General features: G+C 38.1%; 1 protein-coding gene across 4 annotated transcripts in view; it reads left to right on the top strand.

Annotated features, from left to right (window-relative positions):
• LOC130917793 (roundabout homolog 1-like) overlaps positions 1-23,479 on the top strand; it is a 621,696-nt gene that overhangs the window by 198,954 nt on the left and 399,263 nt on the right. For 3 of the 4 annotated variants that reach the window (XM_057839493.1, XM_057839489.1, XM_057839494.1), the window contains one exon: positions 8,088-8,177. The exons of the other annotated variant lie outside the window; for it this stretch is intronic. In XM_057839493.1, coding sequence (XP_057695476.1) covers positions 8,088-8,177 — 90 coding nt within the window. The remainder of the gene's footprint in view (positions 1-8,087; positions 8,178-23,479) is intronic. 4 annotated transcript variants of the gene reach the window in all.

The following is a 23,479-nucleotide window of genomic DNA, read 5'->3' as shown; positions in this document are numbered from 1 at the left end:
TTCATTTGGGTTAATAGGTAAAACTTCATTTGACAGCGACATTATACGACCGTCATAATTATGACATGACACTATCATGGGCATTACTGAATGCTTATGTCACTTAGTGTCATCCGGCAAATTATGTCACTAACTCTGATTATGTCCATTTCGGATCTTTGACATCCATTCAAAAGTGAGATCATTTTTTCTGGATAACACTAAACGACAATCCTTTATAAGCATTCATTAATGCTCATGACAGTGTTATGTCATAATAATGATTATCTAATGACAGTCTTATGGCGCCACTGTCAAATAAAGTGTTACCAAATACCATAAGTAGCAATTAATGAAACAACTGGAACAGTAACTGAAGAAATAATTTGTACAGAACATGAATTTTTCAAAGTATCGGAATCGGAAAAAAAAAATTGGCCATGCCTTTTTTTTAAATATATATATATATATTTTTTAATTAAATCGTTTTCTGATTGAATTTAACGTTACAGACATAATATATTACACTCATCCAGAGTCTTTAGTTTAGGCTTAAGGTAGGGTTATCAAATGTATCCCGATAACGGCGGTAATAAGTTTTTTTTTTTAAATGTATCACGTTAAAATATTTAACGCAATTAATGCATGCGTTGCATGACCCACTCACGCATTGTCACGCTCAATCTGTAATGGCGCCATTTTACCTATATAGAGAGATAAAAGGCGGCGTAAAATGCGTAGAGTGAATATTGGCAGCCTTTGGAGCCTTTTTTTAATTGCCTGAAGCCTTACAATCCCTCTCCCTACGATTAGAAATATAATGGGAAGCAATGTGGGGAAGCAAGGCCGCATTTGATCTTTTTCTTATTACCTTATTTTATTTCCCAACGCAGAGAAGATATATCAATTGGTAGCACTACGCACAGTCATGGTTCCACTTCCCATCATGCATTGGGGCATGGCTAACGTATCATTTACTGAAAGTTCAACAAATACACTAGATGGCAATATCTAGTCACAATATACAAAGTCACAAGTCTTTCCATCCGTGGATCCCTCTCACAGAAATAATTTTAATAATGTAAATGCCATCTTGAGGATTTATTGTCATAATAAACAAATACAGTACTTATGTACTGTATGTTGAATGTATATATTCGTCCGAGTTTTATTCATTTTTTTCTTAATGCATATATATATATATATATATATATATTTTTTTTTAATGAAATTGTTTTCTAATTGTATTTAACGTTACAGACATAATATGTTACACTCATCCAGAGTCTTTAGTTTAGGGTTAAGGTAGGGTTATCAAAAATATCCCGATAATGGCGGCAATTAATTAATTAAAAAATGTGTCACGTTAAAATATTTAACGCAATTAATGTATGCGCTGCACGACCCTCTCACTCATTGTCGCGCTCAATCTGTAACGACACCATTTTACCTATATAGAGAGATAAAAGGCAGCGCAATATGAGTAGAGTGAATTTTGGCAGCCTTTGGAGCCTTTATTTAATTGGCTAAAGCCTTGCACCCCTCTCCCTATGAATAGAAATGTCATGGGAAGCAATGTGGGGAAGCAAGGTGGCAATTGATCTTTGTCTTAACACCTTATGTTATTTCCCAACGCAGAGAGGATATATCAATTGCTAGCACGACGCACAGTCATGGTTCCATTTCCCATCATGCATTTGGGATGGCCACAGTATCATTTACTGAAAGCTCAACATATACACTAGAAGGTAATATTTAGTCACAATATACGAAGTCACAAGTCTTTCTATCTGTGGATCCCTCTCACAGAAAGAATGTTAATAATGTAAATGCCATCTTGAGCATTTATTGTCATAATAAACAAATACAGTACTTATGTACTGTATGTTGAATGTATATATTCGTCCGAGTTTTATTCATTTTTTTCTTAATGCATTGCCAAAATGTATATGATCGGGAAAAATTATCGGGAATGATTGGAATTGAATCGGGAGCAAAAAAAAAAGCAATCGTTTGGGAAATATCGAGATCGGCAAATACTCAAACTAAAACGATCGGGATTGGATCGGGAGCAAAAAAACATGATTGGAACAACCCTAATTTTGATTGTTATTTATATCTGTAGCGCAGCAATGCATGCTAGGAGGCATGTTGGACGAGCATTGACAGCAAATCGCAGCAGAGGTTCACTGTCTCGCCCAAGGCAGCAGTGATGGCCAAATGAAGCTTCTTGAAGTAAATAAGCTTTGCAGCCAATTGGCTCAAAGCTTCATGGTGGTTGGTCTTATGACAGTCGTATGATGCCGCTGTCAAATAAAGTGTTACCGTTTAATATGTTTTGGTGTAAATATCCCATAATACAGTGAGGATAGCTGTGGCTTATAGTCCAGTGCGTCTTATCTCTGAATGTTTTCGAGTCAAATTTAGTGGATGGCAGCTTATTTTCAGGTGCGCCTTATAGTGCGAAAATTACGGTACACTCAATTCCGATTTTGCTCCATTTTGTTTAATGATAAAACAGTCAGTTGAAATGAGAAATGTTTTCTCTCTTTTGAGTCGTGTTTCCAAGTAAGGTTTTCACCACCGGGATAAGGTTTGGCCGTCTCCATGACAACTGCGTACATATTTATTAATAGAATCCCACATTAAATTAAAGTAAGGGTGAGACTTGTTTCCCATCAGTGATGAAGTCATGAAGACAACTTACACTGCTCTTGATCTATTTTAGGTTGTGACAAGTGTGAACACAAAGCCTTCTGGTGTCGCGCTCTCACAGTCAGACAGCGTGCTGCTTTCTTCTCATTTGTCATGTGCTCATCTGCTTGGTGCGTGTACGCAAATGTGTGTGTAGTGACAACTTGGACGCAGCATGAAGCCATTAGTTGCAGCATGCCGAGTTCTTCGAGTGTCTTTTGAGTGCTTTTCAACACTTAAAACAAACCAAGTATTTTAGGAACTGTTTAATTTTGAATGTTTTGAATCAGATTGCTGATGCTTAGTATTAAGAATTCACCGGTTTCCTGTTTGTCAGATAGAGATGAGCAATAGTTGCCAATTATAAATGGTAAACAAGCTGTTTCACTTTACAAACACTGACTCATTGGCTGACATTGTTGGCAGTAGACATCCACTAAACTTTGAACTGGGAGAGGCCAGCAGCAAATGATCGCTGAGGTTTGTACATGAATATATCAACCAAGACACCTCGGTTGTTGATACTGTTGAACAAAACTGTTTCAGAATGAATTTTAAAGGGTACCGCGAATAGAAAGACATGTATCTCTTAAAAGATACATTTTAGTACGAGTTATAACAATTTGATATTAAAACCCCTTTTAATGTTTTCGTTTTAATGAAATTTGTAAAATTTTGAATAAAAAATAAACTCGTAGCTCGCCATTGTTGTTGACATCGCAAGGCGATGACATCTCATGGGCTCCCTGCCGTACTTCCACAGTGTCACTCTTTAACTATGTAAGGTAGGCATTTGAATACACCACAAGATGTCAATGGCGAGTTTTAAATTTATTACAGATCAAGCCAATAAGTGTGTTTTGTCCCTCGACTGATGCCGTAGTTCCCTGTTAACTGCGGGTCTGTTGTACTTCACATTCATTTGAATGTTGTCTTCATAACAAACAAGACCCCTGATAATGGCTCCCAGCATCATAAACACTAAGCCTGAACGATATATCGTTTAAACATCGCCATCGCGATGTGCGCGTGCGCGATAGTCCCATCGCAAGCACGGGCGATAGTTTTTTTTTTTTTTTAATCCACATAATAATCCACATACGCCTTGTTTACTGATCTGCGCACAGCCTCACACCCTCCCTCTCCCAGGCCTTTGTTCCTCTCAGTCACTGCGGCACTTGCTTATTAAAGTTAACATGGCTTTGATCTGGTCAAAGAAGCAGACTTCACACGGGCATCTGTCAATCACCGTTTAGCTTGTTCAACAGTTTCTGCAAGGAAGCCGCGCTGGAATGAATGTGTGTGTGTGTGGAGATGTTGGAGACATATAAATGCCAGAAGTGATCATGAGGAGTTTGAAATTTCTACATGTCACTCTAACGGTCACAGCTAAGGTAGATAAACAGAAGCATTTAATAAAGCCAAGCATTTATCTACTATAGTACTTTATTCTTGTTAAAAAATGATTTGGTTGGACAGTTATGTTTAAAACTGATCATAATTATGACATTTGAAGTGCTTAAAAACCATTTATTTATATACATTTTTTAAAGCACTTTGGGGGGGAAAGTGAGAAAAAAACATGTCTTATATGTATCTCTTTCCAATGCAAAATCTGAATAAATACATTGAGCACAAAAACACACACACACAAAAATAAATAAATAAATTGGGGGGTGGGGGTGCGCTACTTCGCGGTTTTTCACTTATCGCGGCGGGTTCTGGTCCCCATTAACCACGAAAAACGAGGGATCCCTGTACACTGTGGTGATGGTGAGTCATCCAAAGTCTTTCCAAACAGCTATTCAAGTCATCTAGTGAAAATTTCTTTCAAAAAACATATATACCGTATTTTTCGGACTACAAGTTGCACCTGAGTATAAGTCGCACCAGCCATAAAATGCCCAACAAAGAGAAAAAAAAAAAAACATATATAAGTCGCACCGGAGTATAAGTCGCATTTTTGGGGGAAATTTACTTGATAAAATCCAACACATAGAACAGATATATCATCTTGAAAGGCAATTTAATATAAAAATACAATAGAGAACAACATGCTGAATAAATGAACAGTGTACAGTGCATGAACAACGAAATGAGAATATACTGTCCTTACCAGGACGCTACGGCTCGGTCCCGGCTATACAGCGAACTCCCAAATGACGATGCTGGACGTCCGTATAATGTGCTGAATGAATTTGGTGCTTGATACCAAACAGGTTCGCATCAACGTAAACAAATGATAATTAGGTGCTCTTAGAGCAATGACATTAAACAGTTAGCATGCGTTCGCTAGCATTAGCAAATCGTTCAAACAACCACACAACTGGCTCTAAGTGTCCGATCGCGAGTGGAAAACACACAACAACAACAACAGAAACGATGATACACACAGGCTTTGCCTCTGTAGAGATATTTTGAAAGCATAAACAATGAACGTAGGTTCGCAGCCGTGTCTCTCTCTCACTAACTCGCCCACTCACTCACACCTACGTAGCTGTCCGTCTTCTTCAGGCGTGTGAGTGCTGTTTTTCACGTAAACAAGTGCGAGTGCGCCCCCACGTGGGCGTGAAAGCGCCACAAACTAAAAGCATGCATTTCAATATAAAAAAAGTCAATAATACAATTGAACACACATTGCAAAAGGCTGAACGCGAACGTGGCCATAGCTATTGAGTTATTCAGATAACTATAGCATAAAGAACATGCTAAAAAGTTTACCAAACCATCAGTGTCACTCCAAAACACCACAATAACATGTGAAATGATAACATAATGTGTTAATAATTTCACACATAAGTCGCTCCTGAGTATAAGTCGCACCCCCAGCCAAAATATGAAAAAAAACGCGACTTATAGTCCGAAAAATACGGTATATATTTTTTTAATATTGCAATATAATATAGCAATATATCGCAAACCCCCAAAAAACGCAACAATAGTTTTTTTTTCCAATATCGTTCAGGCCTAAGAGACACACAAAAATGCACACAGTCCCAGTTGAAGCCTGGGACCGTGTGCTTTGGTCAGATGAGACCAAGATTGAGCTTTTTGGCAACAAACACTCTAAGTGGGTCTGGCGTGCCACGAAAGATGCGCATGCTGAAAAGCACCTCATACCCACTGTGAAGTATGGGGGTGGGTCAGTGATGCTGTGGGGCTGTTTCGCTTCCAAAGGCCCTGGGAACCTTGTTAGGGTGCATGGCATCATGAATGCTTTGAAATTCCAGGACACTTTCAATCAAAATCTGTTACCCTCTGCCCGAAAGCTGAAGATGGGTCGCCACTGGGTCTTTCAGCAAGACAATGACCCTAAACATATGGCCAAATCTACACAGAAATGGTCCAGCAGACACAAAATCAAGCTCCTCCCATGGCCATCTCAGTCCCCAGACCTTGTTTTGTTGGCAAAAGGGGTTGTACAAAGTATTAATACCAGGGGTGCTAATAATTGTGACACACATTATTTGATGTCAAATAATTTTTTCTTTATGTGGGATTGTTTCCCCACTGAATGAATGCACTTGTATTGAAGGTTGGATTTTTCTCTTTTTTTCCATTAAGGTCCCATATTATTTGAATTAAAAAAAAAATATTAAAAGTTAAAAAACACATCTTTTTCAGGGGTGCCAATAATTATGGAGGGCACTGTAACTTTGACTTTAACACATTAGTTACATCTTAAACATCTAAATAATGTTTTCCTTTCATAAAATATCATAATGAACAAGACAAATAGAGCTTTTGATAGCAAAGTAACAATTTGTTTACACATGACTACTGAGAGATGACGCGTGTTGCGCCGAGATGACGCCGTTGTCGCCGCGTCTGCCGCTTTTCCCTCATCGTTGTTCGTCTCACAAAAATGGATTATTTTTTTTCATCTCTGCGGGGTCTGCTTGGCGAGCCCGCTGTACGGTGGTTTCAGTCGTTTTGCTCTGTCGTCCAGCGCCTGGCATTCCAACTGTCCTCTTGGTTGTTTTGTTCAGTCGTCCGCCAGCGCTTTGACCGCGCTGCCCGGCCTTTCATTGCTGTTGAAACGGGTTGCGGGTCTTTACAAAATGCGCTACTGCCCTCCAGTGGCCAGTTTTATTGCTTTAAAATGGGTTTGGAGCCTTGTTTTTTGTTTCTCAGATAGATCGCAAGCTATAGGTTCTTCTTGTTAAAAAAAAACAAACAAAAAAAACGCAAAAGACATATAAATACGTTTGTGGGACAATGAAGCATTTAAAAATAGAACGTATTCATACGTTTCTGGAAGCAAATGAGTTAAAAGAATTGGAATCGAGAATCGTTCGGAACTGAAATCAAAACGTGGAATCAGAATCAGAACCGGAATCGTTCAATTTCAAACGATGCCCAGCCCTAATTGTTGGAACCCATGTTGAGTTCTCTCACAAGAAAATCCGCCTTGCGGGAAAACAGAAACTGCGGCGCCATCATAAATCGTCGTATTTCGAGCATGTCGTCAAATGTAGAAACAAATGGCGTGTCAAATTTTACGTCGCATGTCGAAAAGATCGTGTGTCAAAGTGATCGTATGTCGAGGTACCACTGTATTAAGAATTACTAAGTACACTTCAGTTATATTTAACTTTCAATTTCTAGGTTATGCAATTACGAAAATGAAAGCCATAGACTAAAAATTAGCTCACAGCATGGACACATGTGCACATGTAAAGTGTGTGTCATATGACTACCCCTCCCATCACCAGTTATTCATGAAAACCTAAACCTTGCACAATAGAAATAGACAGAAGGAGTGTGAGTATCCTCCCTTAGTGGTCACACTTGGCCGATCTCAAGTGCTCTCCAGTGAAATATCCCGTCTGGCCGCCTGCCGTCAATCAAGCCTGATCCCACTTGGGACAGATTGACACTCTGTGAGGTGCAAAAGACTGGGAGGGGGTCCTTGAAATGAACCTATCTCTTGACCCACAAAGAGATTTAGCATGGCTGTGTCTGATTCATTCCGCCCTCACGCCGCCTGTCATTCTAAAGATGACACAAAAGTTGCCATTTAAGGGAGCAGATTAGCAATTAATGGAGCCTAATTGTATTTGCATCAACAGTCTTTGCTTGTGTGTACGGTGGTGTCAATCATGTTGAGTGTCAGTCTGCCCCCTGGTCCCCCTTTGTGCTGGGTGCAGTCACATATTGATACACCCGATGGTTTTCACATTCGGACATCCAGAAGCTGAAAGACACAACCTCCTGCTGGGGTGCTAAATGATTAAACTTTATCATCAAGCCTGATAATTATGTTTTAAAGATATTTTTCTGAACTGGCATGGACAACTACCAGGGATGGAGCTTGTTTTTACTCTGGGCCTGCATTGGGGGTGCGGCAGGCACAGGGCATCACGAGGAAGAAGCGTCTGGTTTCTTAGTCCCTGTGGTATTATTGTTGACAGAGACTGGAGTGACGCAGGACGGAGTGAAAGAGGGTCCAACGGCGGCTCCCACCACGGGACATGGCGATGACAACTCTTTGGGCTACACAGGTACTGGATGACTTGTATTGATGGTGAAAATGAACTGCTGTTTACAGACTTGTAGTCGCATTTCTTATTTCACGTCCATGGCTACCACAAACGATTAATTTGATAGTCATAATAATCACTAGGGCTGTCCCAAACGATTCTTTTTCTCCCGATTAGCCTGCCGACTTTTTTGATGATTAGTCGTTTAGTCAAATATTTTTTTCCTAACTAATCTTGCAATTGAATTTTTGCTGACAATTATTAATTGGTACAACGTTTTCAAACTCTTGAATTCTTTATTAATGTACAAATAAACACATAGATAACAATGATAAATCACAAACAATGTGGCCAATGTGGGGATGGCATGGCTCAGTGGTAGAGTAGTTGTCCCCCAACCCAGAGGTTGTGGGTTTGATTCTCTGCCCTGATGAACTTGCCTAAGTTTCCTTGAGCAAGATACTGAACCCCACATTGCTCCTGGTGCTGCGTCACCAGTAGGTAGATGGCGATGTAGTGTAAAGCGCTTTGAGTGCCTTGAAAGGTGGAAAAGCGCTATATAAGTATAACACCATTAACACCAAACGCTGATGGCATTAACTAGTGCAAAATAATGGAATGTAAACAGTTTCAGAACACGGTGACTTCACTTTTTCAACAGGATTCAAAACAATTCTTACTTTCTCTTTTTGTGGTATGTCGATATTGTTCTGAGAGTGAGCACCAGCATAGTAGATGAATAAATTAGGGCTGTCAAATGATTAAAATGTTTAATCGAGTTAATCACAGCTTAAAAATGAATTAATCGTAATTAATCGCAATACAAACCATCTCTAAAATATGCCATATTTTTCCCGTAAATTATTGTTGGAATGGGAAGATAAGACATGAGACGGATATTTACATTCAACATACTGTACATAAGTACTGTATTTGTTTATTATAACAATAAATCCACAAGATGGCATTAACATTATTAACATTCTTTCTGTTAAAGGGATCCACAAGAAAGACTTGTAGTTCTTAAAAAATAAATGTTTGTACAAGTTACTTCTTAATCTTTTCAGTTTAATAAAATTTTCAATCAAAAAATAAACTAGATACACTAATTACACCACATGGTGTCAATGGCGAGTTTTAAATTAAATTAGAAATCAAGCCAAATAGTGTGTTTTGTCCCTCAACTGACGCCGTAGTTTCTGCTTTACTGGTCCATCCATTGTAATTCACGTCATTTGAGTGCTGGCTTCACAACGTACGAGATCTCTGATAGTTTGTATATTGTGACTAAATATTGTCAGCCGGTGTATTTGTTGAACTAAACAAAATGTTTGAATAGAGTTTGACCAAAGTCTTGAGTAAGTTTTATGTGTATGTTTGATAGCTATTTTGATTGGGAATGCCAGTTCTCTTTGCACTGTTGTTTAACTATGTGAGAATAGAATTAATACAGATTGAAGCGCTTTTCTTTTTGTGAACTTTTTTTTTTTTGAGAGATAATATTTTTGAAGTGATTTCATTAAATGATGATTATGCCAATAAACGGCGCGGTCCAATGAAAGCCTGTGTCCACTCGCCTTTTGTAATAATCTGATATAGAATTATACAAGGCACCTTGAAGTGCACGCGGCGCCAACATGTTGTTCACTCACATGATGCAGGAGTGAGTTAGAGTTACGGCCTGTCGAGAGCCGTAAGCAGTGTTAATGTTGAAGCTGAATGTGCTAATAAAGAAACAAAGTGCCAGCACGTCGCGAGTGGTATACCTTTGTTAAGAAAAAGCACAAAACAAGACACCTTTCTCTGCTTCTTGGCTCTCAAGTGTGTCATTGTAATCTGTTTGAGGCAATGCATGAGCGGGTCATTGCGTTAAATGCGTTAAATATTTTAACGTGATTAATTTAAAAAATTAATTAACGCCCGTTAACGCGTTAAATTTGACAGCCCTAAAATAAATGTCATGTATCACTGAAATACGTGTAAAAAACTTAATGATGCACGTTGGAAAAAGCTTGAAAAAGGCACAAACAACAATGTGATAAGGCAAGTACTGCTATGGTACATTGGCTGCAGACAATAGCTCGCCAATTTAGCTCTCTATTCGCAATGAGCTCACGTCGACATATGTTTACATCGGCAAAGAGTGTGTTAACTTATCAAACGTAATGACAACTAAGTGCCAGCAGAGGCATGTAAAAACACCATATCCACAGGCAGGCAATAAATGGACATGACAGCACTGCCATATGCATATTGGCCCAAAACCGTTAATGAAAAACCGATGTCAATATTATCTGATATCATTTTAAAATGCTTACAACAGCCAACTCAATCAAAAAAAAAGAATTGTTGATTTATTTGACTATCAGTTAGTCGTGGATTAGTTGATTAATCATGGCATTCCTAGTAACTATTATGGTGAGTAAATACAAACATTTCCTGAATGATTTATAAATTAAAAAAATTAAAATCACATTATATTTAACTCATTGCTACCATTGACAGTGATTAATGTTCAATCCCCTTTGAATTGGAGTCAAAATGGATTGTGACCCGGTTACTCTTTCCAGCAGATCAACATCTATTAACAATTGGATTTAGAGTTGCACCATTTTGTCCTTCTGCCCTCCCTCATATTGTTTTGAATCAAAGGCTGAGGGTTTTGCCAGTTTATAATGAAAGCCACCGCTGCCATCCCGCCCATTCAAAATTGAATGGGTGACCATCGCAGTTAATGGCAGCCAAAGAGTTAATGATAGTTTCTCTCCTATCATTTAATGGCTCCCCGAGTTCATTCTTAATCTGGCCATTTTTAATCCCATTAGCGCATAGCTAAGAATAAAGCCAATCATTGCAGGCCGCTTAGCGAGTCGGAAATGAGCCTGATACATCCTAATACCTCGCGTACGCCCGTTGCGTGAAACACTGATGCCGTCTTGACAGTTGTCGCTTTTAACTGGGCACTCGAACAGAGCGCTTGACGAACATTAGCAGGGATGATAAGTGTCCGAGAGGTCACCTCGCATCGTGTTTGATTGTGACTTCTCGCTGACCCTTGCTTCATATCACAGTCAAACTAAATGTAATAGCATGGCAGCTTTGTCTGATTATTAAAACCCAAATGTGGAGTGGAATATGAAGCAAAGCACTAAGAAAAGCTGTGGTTTCATCAAGTCTTATGTGTGAAGGTACAGTTTTTCCCTGAATAGTGGGAATACACAAAAAAAAATACCCTCAAACCACAAAATGTTATATTATGCCGAATGCCGAATATTTGCGACAATCGACCTGCTTTGTCAGTGTTACATCAGTAAACCAATGAGCACTGTTAGCATCAAATTGGCGTCCAAAGTTGCTCATTGCAAAATAACCCCGTATCATAACAACTGCAGATAAAAGAAAAACTGACCCTCTGTCCAATGACACTGTCGTTTTTGGTCTATTAATTTTTGTTTTTTTGGACAAATGGTTTGGCATATTGTCCTCATGAGTTGATTTAGCTAATACATTTTAATATTACCGCATACCGAATATTAGACGGTGTTTTTTGCATTGAAATAAGATTGAAAAAGATGTCGTTTTATATCCGCGGTCTAGACATTATACCCATTCACGACGCTAGATCACGCCAGATATCATTGAAGCGATGTTCTATTATAATAGATCTCAGCTACTCTCCCCATTCACGACACTAGATGGCGCCTGATATCATTGACGCGATGTTCTGTCATGACAGATCTCAGCTACTAGTTTAACCAGTTTGCATTATTTTATTGCAATGTTTTTCCTTATTCAGATTTGTTTCAAGACTACAGTTACAGTTAGACTTCACTTTGATGGTTACTGCAGTTATTGCAATTTTGTTGTTTTATCACAATAGATTGGTTTATTTACATGTAAAAAACAGATGCCATTCATTTAAGAATGTGATTGCACTTTAGTTTACATATTTAAATGTTCAGATATTAAGATTTGAATGAGGCAAAATAACATGCTTTTTCTCTCAAATATATTGTTATAATCATTTGTTTCAGATGTACTGTCATTATTTTCTGTATAAAAATTAATTTGGTGTTCAAAAAGTCTTTTTTCAAACTTGATTCTTGAAAAAGAGGGGGTCGTCTTATAATCAGGGCCGTCTTATATTCGGTCCAATACGGTAATTGCCGCAAGCATTAGCATTAGCAAGTTTAAAATTATGGTTTTAAGATGTCTTTAGAGCAGGGGTCCCCAAACTATGGCCCGCTGCCCGGATACAGCCCCCTTCCACATTTGGTCCGGCCCCCTGACAATACCAGAGAGCATTTTGAATATATACATATATTTTTTTTTTCTCAATAGTGTTATTTATTTCTTGGCCTTTTTCTGTGAAGAACTCAGAGAGGGTTATTTAGTTATTATCTATTTAATTAATAATATAATAATAATAATAATAATAAATAATAATAACACTATTAATTAAATTAATAAATATAAACAATTTAAAAAATTAATTATTTTTAAAATTAATAACACTATTATTTTTATTTTATTTACTTTTGCTCCGTGAAGAATCCAGAAAGGGTTATTTGTTTGTGGCTGTCTGAAAAACAATATTTTTTTACTTATAGGCACTCCTGCAATCGTCACACTTTTTCTGTTACAAACTGACCCCGGCCCCTCATCAGAGAAGGGAAAAGTTATGTGGCCCTCACAGGAAAAAGTTTGGGGACCCCTGCTTTAGAGTACAGGAGGGAGCTGTTGCGTTCTAGTCCATGGCAAAAAAATGGCATAAAGCGCTTTTCGAGTGAGGCGGAAATGAGGATAGGGTTTTAAACAAAGGTTAACATTTAAGAATCATTTTGAACGGCACTAGAAGAGTGTGTCGAGCCTCAACTTTGCAACACTTTGAAAGCTTTCATTGCTCCCTTTAGAGAGACTCCAAATTGTTTCCCGATCTCACAGCACATCGCATTCATAATGAATGAGAGCGACGAGCTGAAACATGGTGCTAACGCTACACAGGCTGACGCACGCGGCGCACAGCTTTTTTCAGTTTGTCGACATGAGAGGCCGAGCGTGACTTCACAGGGAATATTTACGACTGCGCCACCAATGCAAACCACAAAAGACGACACGAAACAGAGCAAGACTTTATTTTGTCAGGTTGCGAAGGGCACAAATGATCAAGGAATGACTTTAGAAAGTTGACATGTATTTGGATTCTATGAGGAAAATTTTGTCTCACTATTCAGAATCCAGACAGGAAAAGTTGGGTTTCAAACTGGAGTTTAAGTGCAACAAAAAAACAAAAGGTTTTTACGACGCAATTTAGTTGACTATGTAGATCGATGTGCATTTTCACTGATTTGACTTTTTTATTTTTTATTTTTTAACAAATTGATGATCCAGATTGATGTTTCGTGACACTCCTAGTTTCATGTCACGATTAGGGTTTTGAAATAAGATTTCAAGCAGGATTAGAATTTCCAACAAAAATCAGACATTAAAGGTACAAAGCAATTCAACCGTGTTTGGGTTTTAACTTTAACAGAAAATGATTGCAAATACAAATTCTTTGGGAGTAATATCTTCATTTATTTTGCTTGCAATGAAAAAACACAAAAGAGCATGATATAAAAAAATATATATATTATCATTTTAAACAAAACTCCAAAAATGGGCCGGACAAAAGTATTGGCACCCTCAGCCTAATACTTGGTAGCACAACCTTTAGACAAAATAAATGCAAACAACAGCTTCCGGTATCCATCAATGAGTTTCTTACAATGCTCTGCTGGAATTTTAGACCATTCTTCTTTGACCAACTGCTCCAGGTCTCTGAGATTTGAATGGTGCCATTTTCGGATGTCTCCATAGGTGTTCTATGTGATTCAGGTCTGGACTCATTGCTAGCCACTTTGGAAGTCTCCAGTGCTTTCTCTCAAACCATTTTCTAGTGCTTTTTGATGTTGGTTTTGGGTCATTGTCCTGCTGGAAGACCCATGACATCTGAGGGAGACCCAGCTTTCTCACACGGGGCCCCACATTATGCTAGAAAATTTGTTGGTAGTCATCAGACTGTATGATGCAAGCAGTCCAGTGCCAGCACAGCAACCCCAAAACATCAGGGAACCTCCATCATGTTTGACTGTGGGGACTGTGTTATTTTCTTTGAAGGCCTCGTTTTTCCCCTGTAAACTCTTATGTTGATGCCATTTCCCAAAAAGCTCTACTTTTGTCTCATCTGACCAGAGAACATTCTCCCAAACAATCAGTCCAGTGCCAGAGGCAGCAAAGCAACCCCAAAACATCAGGGAACCTCCGCCATGTTTGACTGTGGGGACCGTGTTATTTTCTTTGAAGGCCTCGTTTTTCCCCTGTAAACTCTATGTTGATGCCTTTTCCCAAAAAGCTCTACTTTTGTCTCATCTGACCAGAGAACATTCTTCCAAAACATTTTTGGTGTTCTCAGGTAAGTTCCAACCTGGCTTTTGTATGTTTCTGGGTAAGAAGTGGGGTCTTCCTGGGTATCCTACCCGAGAGTCCCTTTTCATTCAGATGCCGACGGATAGTACGGGTTGACACTGTTGTACCCTTGGACTGCAGGATGGCCTGAACTTGTTTGGATGTTAGTCAAGGTTCTTTATCCACCATCAGCACAATCTATCGTTGAAATCTCTTAGCAATTTTTCTTTACCGTCCACATCTAGGGAAGTTAGCTGCCGTGCCATAGGCTTTACACTTATTGATGACAATGCACACGGTAGACACAGGAACATTCAGGTCTTTGGAGATGGACTTTTAGCCTTGAGAATACCCATGCTCCCTCACAATTTTGCTTCTCAAGTCCTCAGGCAGTTTTATGGTCTTCTTTCTTTTCTCCATGCTCAATGTGGTACACACAAGGACACAGGATGAAGGTTGGGTCAACTTTGATCCACTTTAACTGGCTGCAAGCGTGATTTAGTTATTGCCACCACCTATTAAGTGCCACACGCACATGATTTTTCAAAGGGTGCTGATACTTTTTTCCGGCCCATTTTTGGAGTTTTGTGTAAAATGATAGTAATTTCAATTTTTTCCCATTCTTTTTTGTGTTTTTTCATTGAAAGAAAAATAAATGAAGATATTACTAGCAAAGCATTTGTAATTGCAATCATTTTCTGGGAGAAATTGAGCATTATCTGACAGAACTGCAGGGGTGCCGATACTTTTCACCAGCAGTATATGCCCTTGAGTATTACGTTTTGAGTAACGAGCCCCGACACTGGTGCAATAAAAACATGAAAAAGACTTTTTCTTCTTTCCTCCCCCATTTTATGCATCCATCCATCTATCCTACGATACTTCATCCGGTTTCAGGCAAATTAAAAATAAGTGGGAAAAAATGTACATGTAATATAACTAATTCCTTTCAGCAGGCAAGGAGTGATAAAATAATGTAAGGCATTACTAGTTCTATGTAATGATTTATGGAGTAACAACTCCCAACATTGTTAATGAGGAAGTGGGAAAACTTGTTGCTTATAAAGTGATGTGTTTCTACAACTAAATCTTTATTGCTCAACCAGCCTTGACTCTAATTCGATTAAAACAAATTCCTCGACGGCATTGTGAACGTCTATAAATTCAGTATATTTCTACTGTATGTAGATACAGGCCATTTCCACTACATTGGCTTTATATCATCATGACAAGCTCATATAGCTTCGCTTCTACCGTGTTATTTCCGCCTTGGCGGAGGTCGTTTCTTGCCATAGTAACCGTACTGAAAGCGGCCCGGACAAGAGATGGCGGATTCTTGTTCCCCATCCAATCTCATTTTCATCTCCCTCATCAACGCAGCTTAGCTCCTTTGAGCAGCATGCCAGCATGGAATAGAGGTAAGATGGACATGGGGTGTATGTGAGTGGGTAGAGTAGTGCAACTTCAGTTGCAATTAGGGCTGTCAAACGATTAAAAATTTTAATCGAGTTAATTACAGCTTAAAAATTAATTAATCGTAATTAATCGCAATTCAAACCATCTATAAAATATGCTATATTTTTCTGTAAATTATTGTTGGAATGGAAATATAAGACACAAGATGGATATATACATTCAACATACGGTACATAAGTACTGTATTTGTTTATTAAAACAATAAATCAACAACTTGTAGTTCTTAAAAGATAAATGTAAGTACAAGTTATAGAATTTTTTTATTAAAACCCCTCTTAATGTTTACGTTTTAATAAAATTTGTAAAATTTTCAATCAAAAAATGAACTAGTAGCCCGCCATTGTTGATGTCAATTACACAATGCTCATGGGTGCTTAAGCCCATAAAATCAGTCGCACCCAAGCGCCAGCAGAGGGCGACAAAACTCCAAAAAACACACAACTAACAAGTTGGCATTGCACTGTGCTGTCATTTTAATCTGTTTGAGCGGGACATGTGTGTTAATTGCGGCAAATATTTTAACGTGATTAATTTAAAAAATAATTACCGCCCGTTAACGCAATAATTTTGACAGCCCTAGTTGCAATATGAACTCCTTGGCTGCATTTGGCGGTGGTTATCAACTAATCCGCTTTGAGCTGAATGAGTTAAGCGTTAAGTGTCTATTAAAACCCATCTTGTCCTTGTTAGTGTTGTAAATCATTCTTGGGTTCACATTTTTAGGATCTTGTATTGGTCTCGGACTAGCAAGCACTTGAACTTCTTAAATGTGATTTTAAAGTTTTCAAGTTTTGTGTTACTATAATTCCATCCCACTATAAATGAACACAAATTTGAAACTACAGTATGTTAAAAAAATTATAACAGATTTGTATTGTTTTGATCTTGTTTAAAGCAACACTTGGTAACTTTTCAGTTTTGGTCGATTTTAGCGTTGCTGGTGGATAAAAGCGGTAGTGTTTTCCTCTTCAGGAAAACTGAGTTTCCCATGAGGACCAGCTGTAGACTTCACTATAAATTGACAGGTCTTGGGGCAGATCCGTGGGGGGCCTATTTTCAAAAACTTAACACTTTAATTCCTGGAACATGAAGCAATTATCAGAGAATCCCAAAATTTGAAAAATAAGGTCCTAATGAAACCTTTTTTTTCAAGTTTGTATAAAGAAAAGTCAAAACTAATATGTATAATAAGCGCTGTAATATCTATAACCCTTGCTAAACCCTGTTTTTTTTCTCATGGAACCTGCAGAATCTGCAGAATCTCTCATGGAATCTGATGGATGCATGTCAACACATGCATCCATCATTTTTATTTTCAAAAAAAAAGTCAAAATTCTGAGTTACTCTCAAAATCATGAAATTTTAGGTGTATCAAATGTGATACATTTGGCAATAAAGGGTTAAAATTCAAATATTTTCGAAACAAAAGCCGCTAGCGACCTAAAACAAAAACAGGCACCTCCCTTAGGCATATATGTCTCCATGAGCAGCGATATCAACATTTTCAAAGTCGTTCCCTTATAAAATCCAGATTAATTATTTTTTTTTTCAAGTATAACAAAACTTAAAATGCCTATATAATTCTCGAATTTTATGCTAGATGCACAAAAATCACCAAATGCCAGGGATAATCACCTATGTTTTCAGGATCAATAGCATTATTTAACATATCATATAAGTTAGCACGGAGGCACGTCTTTCCGGCTATCTGGCCCTCGTCGTTTTTAGATTGCAATGTTGCGTAAAATAAAACAAGGTGAATTATTTTTTGTATAGACGCAGAAATGTCTAAATTACGATTTTTTTTTTTTGCCAAAAAAACGGGCATTTGGTCGAAAATTACCTGATCATTTGAATGTAAACCTACGCTACTTTGTGTGGATACAACATGGCGGCCATCACAAAACAAACAGCTTTTTAAGTTGAAAACTCTTATAAATAAATGCGTACTTTACCGTAATTTCTATAGATATGAACATAAAACAGTCTCGATTCTTGGTTAAAAGCTCAAAAAAACAAAACAAAACGGGCAGTTATCATTCAGTTTACGTAATCATTTTGAGCTAAAATGACGCTATTGTGTAATCCAATGTGGCAGCCGTCACAAAACAAAGAGCTTTTTAAGTTGAAAGTGCATGCTTGGTGCTCTTTTACACAATAATTACCTTGAATTCTTGACCAAATCACTCTTGAGGCAATCCTGCCTGCTTGTATGGAGTAAAAAAATTTGTCCTATTTCCACCTAAATCCGGCGTTAGAATGCAACATGTGTTCGAGTTTATCACAGTAAAAGCCAACTAAGCTCTGTCTGGGTCGGCCCCCAGCGGGAAGGCGTGGCGCAATGTTTGTGGGAGCTGTCTTGTCAACTGACAGTGAAATCTATGGACCAGCGCACACCCGCACAGTGTCGAAAAATCATTGATCAATCAAAAATTAATCTCCCGGTCGCCTGCAGATGGATTAAACAACAATTCTGTTTCCAGCGGCTGTGTGAAGGATGAATAGTAATAAGGTAATGAATCCAGTTGTAGCTAAACAAGAGCACATGACGGTTAGCAACCGTGTGGCTAAGCCGGGCCAATATTTATTCTGTATATCCATGTAATCTCCCTTTTTTTTCTTCCTCAGACAAAACTTTTTGTCTCTTTTGTTGCTCTGCCATCTTTGCAGAATTTGTGCGAAAGCGGTTATGAAAATATTTTATAACAGGTTGAAAAGTTACCCAGTGCTTTAAGCTTGTGTTGGTCTTGTCCCAGTCTCAACTCCTAAATATCTTGGTCCTGGGCAATCCTTGGTCTCTTCAGCACAGCGGTAGTCCTCGGTAAAGATACATTTGTTGTCGGTTGTTATAGTTTGACAAGACATTTACTACTTAATTGACATGTGCGCAGCCAAGTGAGCCTGGTATTAGCTTTCAAATAAGAGTAAGGTTTCCACGACAGGGTTACAAGTTGGACGGGGGGGGTCAGAGAGTGAAGAGGTGGGGGGTGTTTCAGGGTTGTAAATCTGAGCAGCACCTGCTCCCCCGTCTGGAGCGCGTGGTGTGAGGTCAGATATCCCATCGCTCATATTTATTACGCTCATCGCAGCGCCAGTTTGTTTTGGCAGCTGTGTGGATAGAACAAGAAAGAAAGCGAGACAGAAATAAGAACAGGCATTTTATTTCTCAGGGACTTCGTTTTCACGCGTGGGCGGGTTGGCCCGGTGGTCCCGTCAAGACATCGACTACAAGGGGTACAAGTCGGAACATTTTCTGGGAAGTTTTCATTTGAGAAGTAAATTTTTGTTCTCAGACCCCAGGCAACTTGTGCGCAGTGGAGCTTTACATCTAAAAGTTTCAGTTTGAAAAACTTTTTGCTCCCGAGCTTGTAATAGGAAGAATAAAAACACTATTTTTTGTCGTTGCCGGCTCAGTTGACTTTCTTTTGCTGATCTTGAATTTGTTTGCTGTCAGTGACGTCGATAGGCCCATTGTGACTGGGAAATTGATTTCAAATTGAGACTTCAGGGTTTCAGGCATTTGAAAAGACAAAGTTCCAGATCACAGGTTATGATATCATCAGTCATAACTTATGGTTTCAAATTAACTCATTCACTCCCAAACATCATGTCACAAGATATCCCCTTTCTTTCAAGCACCACATAATATTGTGTTCTATGGCTACATGAACACAGAACTATAAGAAAGATAGCCACCTTTCATCATTAAAAAAAAGCTTTATATTCTTTTTCATTCTTTAGTAATGAGCAGTTCATCATCAACATGATAAACAACATTGTTATACGTCTTTGGTGGTGAATAGGAGTGTGCCATCTTAGGCATGCTACGATTCGATTATTGAACGATGATCACGGTATTCACGATGATCACAGTTATAACGATACTCGTGATTATCGATGCATCCCTGTGTCCATTATTTATTTAAAATATCCTAATGATTCAACATGAATGATGGAAACATGCCAATACAACAAAAAGCTGCTCTGAAACGTTTTTTTTTTTTTGTTTGTATTTTTTTATTATTATTATTTATTTTATTTTTTTTACAAGAGTGCAAAAACATTAACCATTTGAAAGGCAGTACTTATTTCTCAACATGCCATACAACACACAGCTGACCTTGAGATACTGTTTTTCACAAGAAGAAACATTAACTGCTTCAAAGGCAGTACTTAATTTTCTCAACAATACAATAAAATTTACTGGAATGAATTCCACATTTTCTGGAAACAAACAAAGTGTCTTTAAAAATAAGGCTTCTTTTAACCAATATACTTTGTTTTCACAGATTTCTGTACTATTTTGCATGTTTGTAGTGTTACCCCTGTACTTAATCCTGGTTTTAAACCAGTGTGGAGAAGACTGAGGTGATCATTTTTGGGCCAAAAAAGGAAAGGTCAAAGATAAGCAGCCAACTTAGCACAATGTCACTTACAGCTACAAATCAAGTCAGAAACCTAGGCGTAATTATTGACTCAGACCTAAAATGTGATAGCCATCTAAAGTCCGTCACTAAATCCGCTTATTACCATCTAAAAAAATATAACCGGAATTAAGGGGCTTCTGACACAACAAGACATGGAAAAACTTATGCATGCATTCATTTTCAGCAGATTGGACTATTGCAACGGTGTATTTACAGGTCTTGATAAAAAATCAGTCAGGAAGCTGCAGCTAGTACAGAATGCTGCAGCCAGAGTCCTCACAAATACAAGGAAGCTGGACCACATTACACCGGTTTTGAAATCGCTACACTGGCTTCCAGTGAGTCAAAGGATAGACTATAAAATACTACTGCTCGTCTACAAAACACTTAATGGCCTTGGACCAAAATATATGCTTGACTTGTTAGATTCCTATGAGACATCCAGACCCCTAAGGTCGTCTGGAACCGGTCTTCTGCATGTTCCAAGAACAAGAACCAAGCAGGGTGCGGCAGCATTTAGTTATTATGCTCCTCACCTCTGGAACAAGTTACCCGAACCTATGAAGTATGCTCAAACTGTTAGCTCTTTTAAATCAGGGCTAAAAACGCTTTTGTTTAGCACTGCATATCCATAACTGTCTATATATTTCCATCTACCTGCTTTCTATTCCTCTTGTGCTTATCTCCATTGCTGATTTCAATTATTATTAGGAGTAGTAGGTTTTGTTTTAATTTTTAATTTTTGTTTTGTATTTATTTATTTTTATTCTGTGATTAAGTGCGATCTTTTGTCTTGGTTTTTACGTTGTATTGATTCAAATGTGATTTTTATGATCTTCATGTGATGTAAAGCACTTTGAATTGCCTTGTGTTGAATTGTGCTATATAAATAAATTTGCCTTGCCTTGCCTTGCCTTTAAACGTTCTGCATCTGGAGTAATTTATGTAAACCACCAAACAACGCACAGCTTGACATGGAAATACATGTTAGCGAAGTCGTTAATTAGCATAGCTAACTAGTAACATCTCAAAAACAACAACAATAAAGGCTAAAAAGTACAAGAGGGTTCGTGTACTCACTTCTGATAGACGGACACAGGACTTAACAAAACAGTAAGGACTTTTTCCAATCAAATGACTTTAACTTACTGCTGGGCAACTGAAAGACAAGGAGCAACAAACTATCTCTCTTCCCCTCTCGCTCTAAAAAATAAGTTGTGCACAAAAGCGTGACCGCCGGGTCCCTGCCTGTCTCATACACAAATTTATTTTTTAGTCTCTTAAAAAGGAGTAAATCTCTCGCTCAGTAACCGGCAGCATCCATCATAACATTGTCCATGGGTCCGTTAAGGGTGTCCGGGCGACAGACGTGTTTTGAATTTCGTTCCGCTACGAGCGGCTGTCATAAAGTTATTTGGGAAAATCATCGTTTTTGAACATTTATGAATCGTAATCGAATCATCACGTGTCGGATAGCGATGTATCTAATAATCGATTTTTTGGCACTCCCTTAGTGGTGAATGAGTTAAGGCTCTAAACTTGGGGTAGGGTTTCAAACACGAGTTCAGGTTGCAAAGTAGCGTTTCACTTTAGAGTTTGTATTTCAGGCCAGTGCTGTGTTTTCCAACAGGGTTTAGTGTTCCAAAGTAGATGTTCAAAGACTCCATATCAAGTTTATAACAATGAATTTTAGTCTTTTAGATGAAAGTTTCAAGGCAGATCCGGCCAGTGGTGGGTAGTAACGCCTTACATTTACTCTGTTATATTTGCTTGAGAAACTTTTTGAGAAAAATGTACTTCTTAGAGTAGTTTTACCACACCGTACTACTTTTATGCCGCTACCTTGGGCTACTCTAGAGTCATTACATTTTTCCTCTTTATTCTACATATTGACTTTACCGTATTTTTCGGACTATAAGTAGCAGTTTTTGTCAGAGTTTGGCTGGGCATGCGACTTATACTCTGGGGAGACTTATGTGTGAAATTATTTACACATTATTACATCATTACACATGTTATTTTGGTGTTTTGGAGTGACACTGATGGTTTGGTAAACTTGTTAGCATATTCTTTATGCTATAGTTATCTGAATAACTCTTAATAGCTATGTTACGTTAACATACTGTCCACGTTCGCATTTCGTTGTTCTTGTATCATGTAACATTATCATACTGTACACTTATTCAACATGTTGTTCTTGGTTGTATTTTTATTTTAAATTGCCTTTCAAGATGACATATCTGTTCTATGTGTTGGATTTTATGAAGTAAATTTCCCCCAAAAATGCGAATCATACTCTGGTGCAACTTATAGTCCAAAAAATACGGTAATTTTGCCACAGATGCTGAGAGTGGCTGTCTGTTTCACCAATGAGACCCCGCAACAATAACCACAGTTATACCAATCAGAGGTAACAATGTTTTTTCTCCACTAGACGGTCCTCATGCTCTTTGGACAGTTGATATTTCAAGTGCTGTTCTGGTCTCAATTCAATGGTTTTTGTGTCATCTTTTAGGTCTAATATGGTCATGTAATAGGTTATCGTACAGTATAATAATGACAGTTCATATAGACGAAGTTGTGCTGAGAATTTGTTTTACAATTTTTTTGTTTGTTTGTTTTTTATGACATTTTAAGCAGTTACCGTAATCATCAGAGTATAAGATGCTACTTTTTCCCCTCATTTTGAATCCTGCTTCTTATAGTCCAATGTGGCTTCTTTGTTGATTTATTGGGTTAATAGGGAACATTTAACTTGACAGCGGCGTCATAAGACCGTATTAATTATGACATCACATCATCATGGGCATTAATGAATGCCTATGACGGTTGTCATTTAATGTCATCCGGCAAATTATGTCGCTATCTCCTTTTACATCCATTCAAAAGTCAGGTAATTTGCCGGCAAATTATGTCACTAACTCCTTTTACATCCATTTAAAAGTGAGATAATTTGCCGGATGACACAAAATG

Source organism: Corythoichthys intestinalis, chromosome 6, assembly GCF_030265065.1.
Source record: "Corythoichthys intestinalis isolate RoL2023-P3 chromosome 6, ASM3026506v1, whole genome shotgun sequence".
Classification (NCBI taxonomy): domain Eukaryota; kingdom Metazoa; phylum Chordata; class Actinopteri; order Syngnathiformes; family Syngnathidae; genus Corythoichthys; species Corythoichthys intestinalis.
The sequence above is the reverse complement of the archived record's forward strand: the minus strand, read 5'-3'. Positions and strand labels throughout refer to the sequence as shown.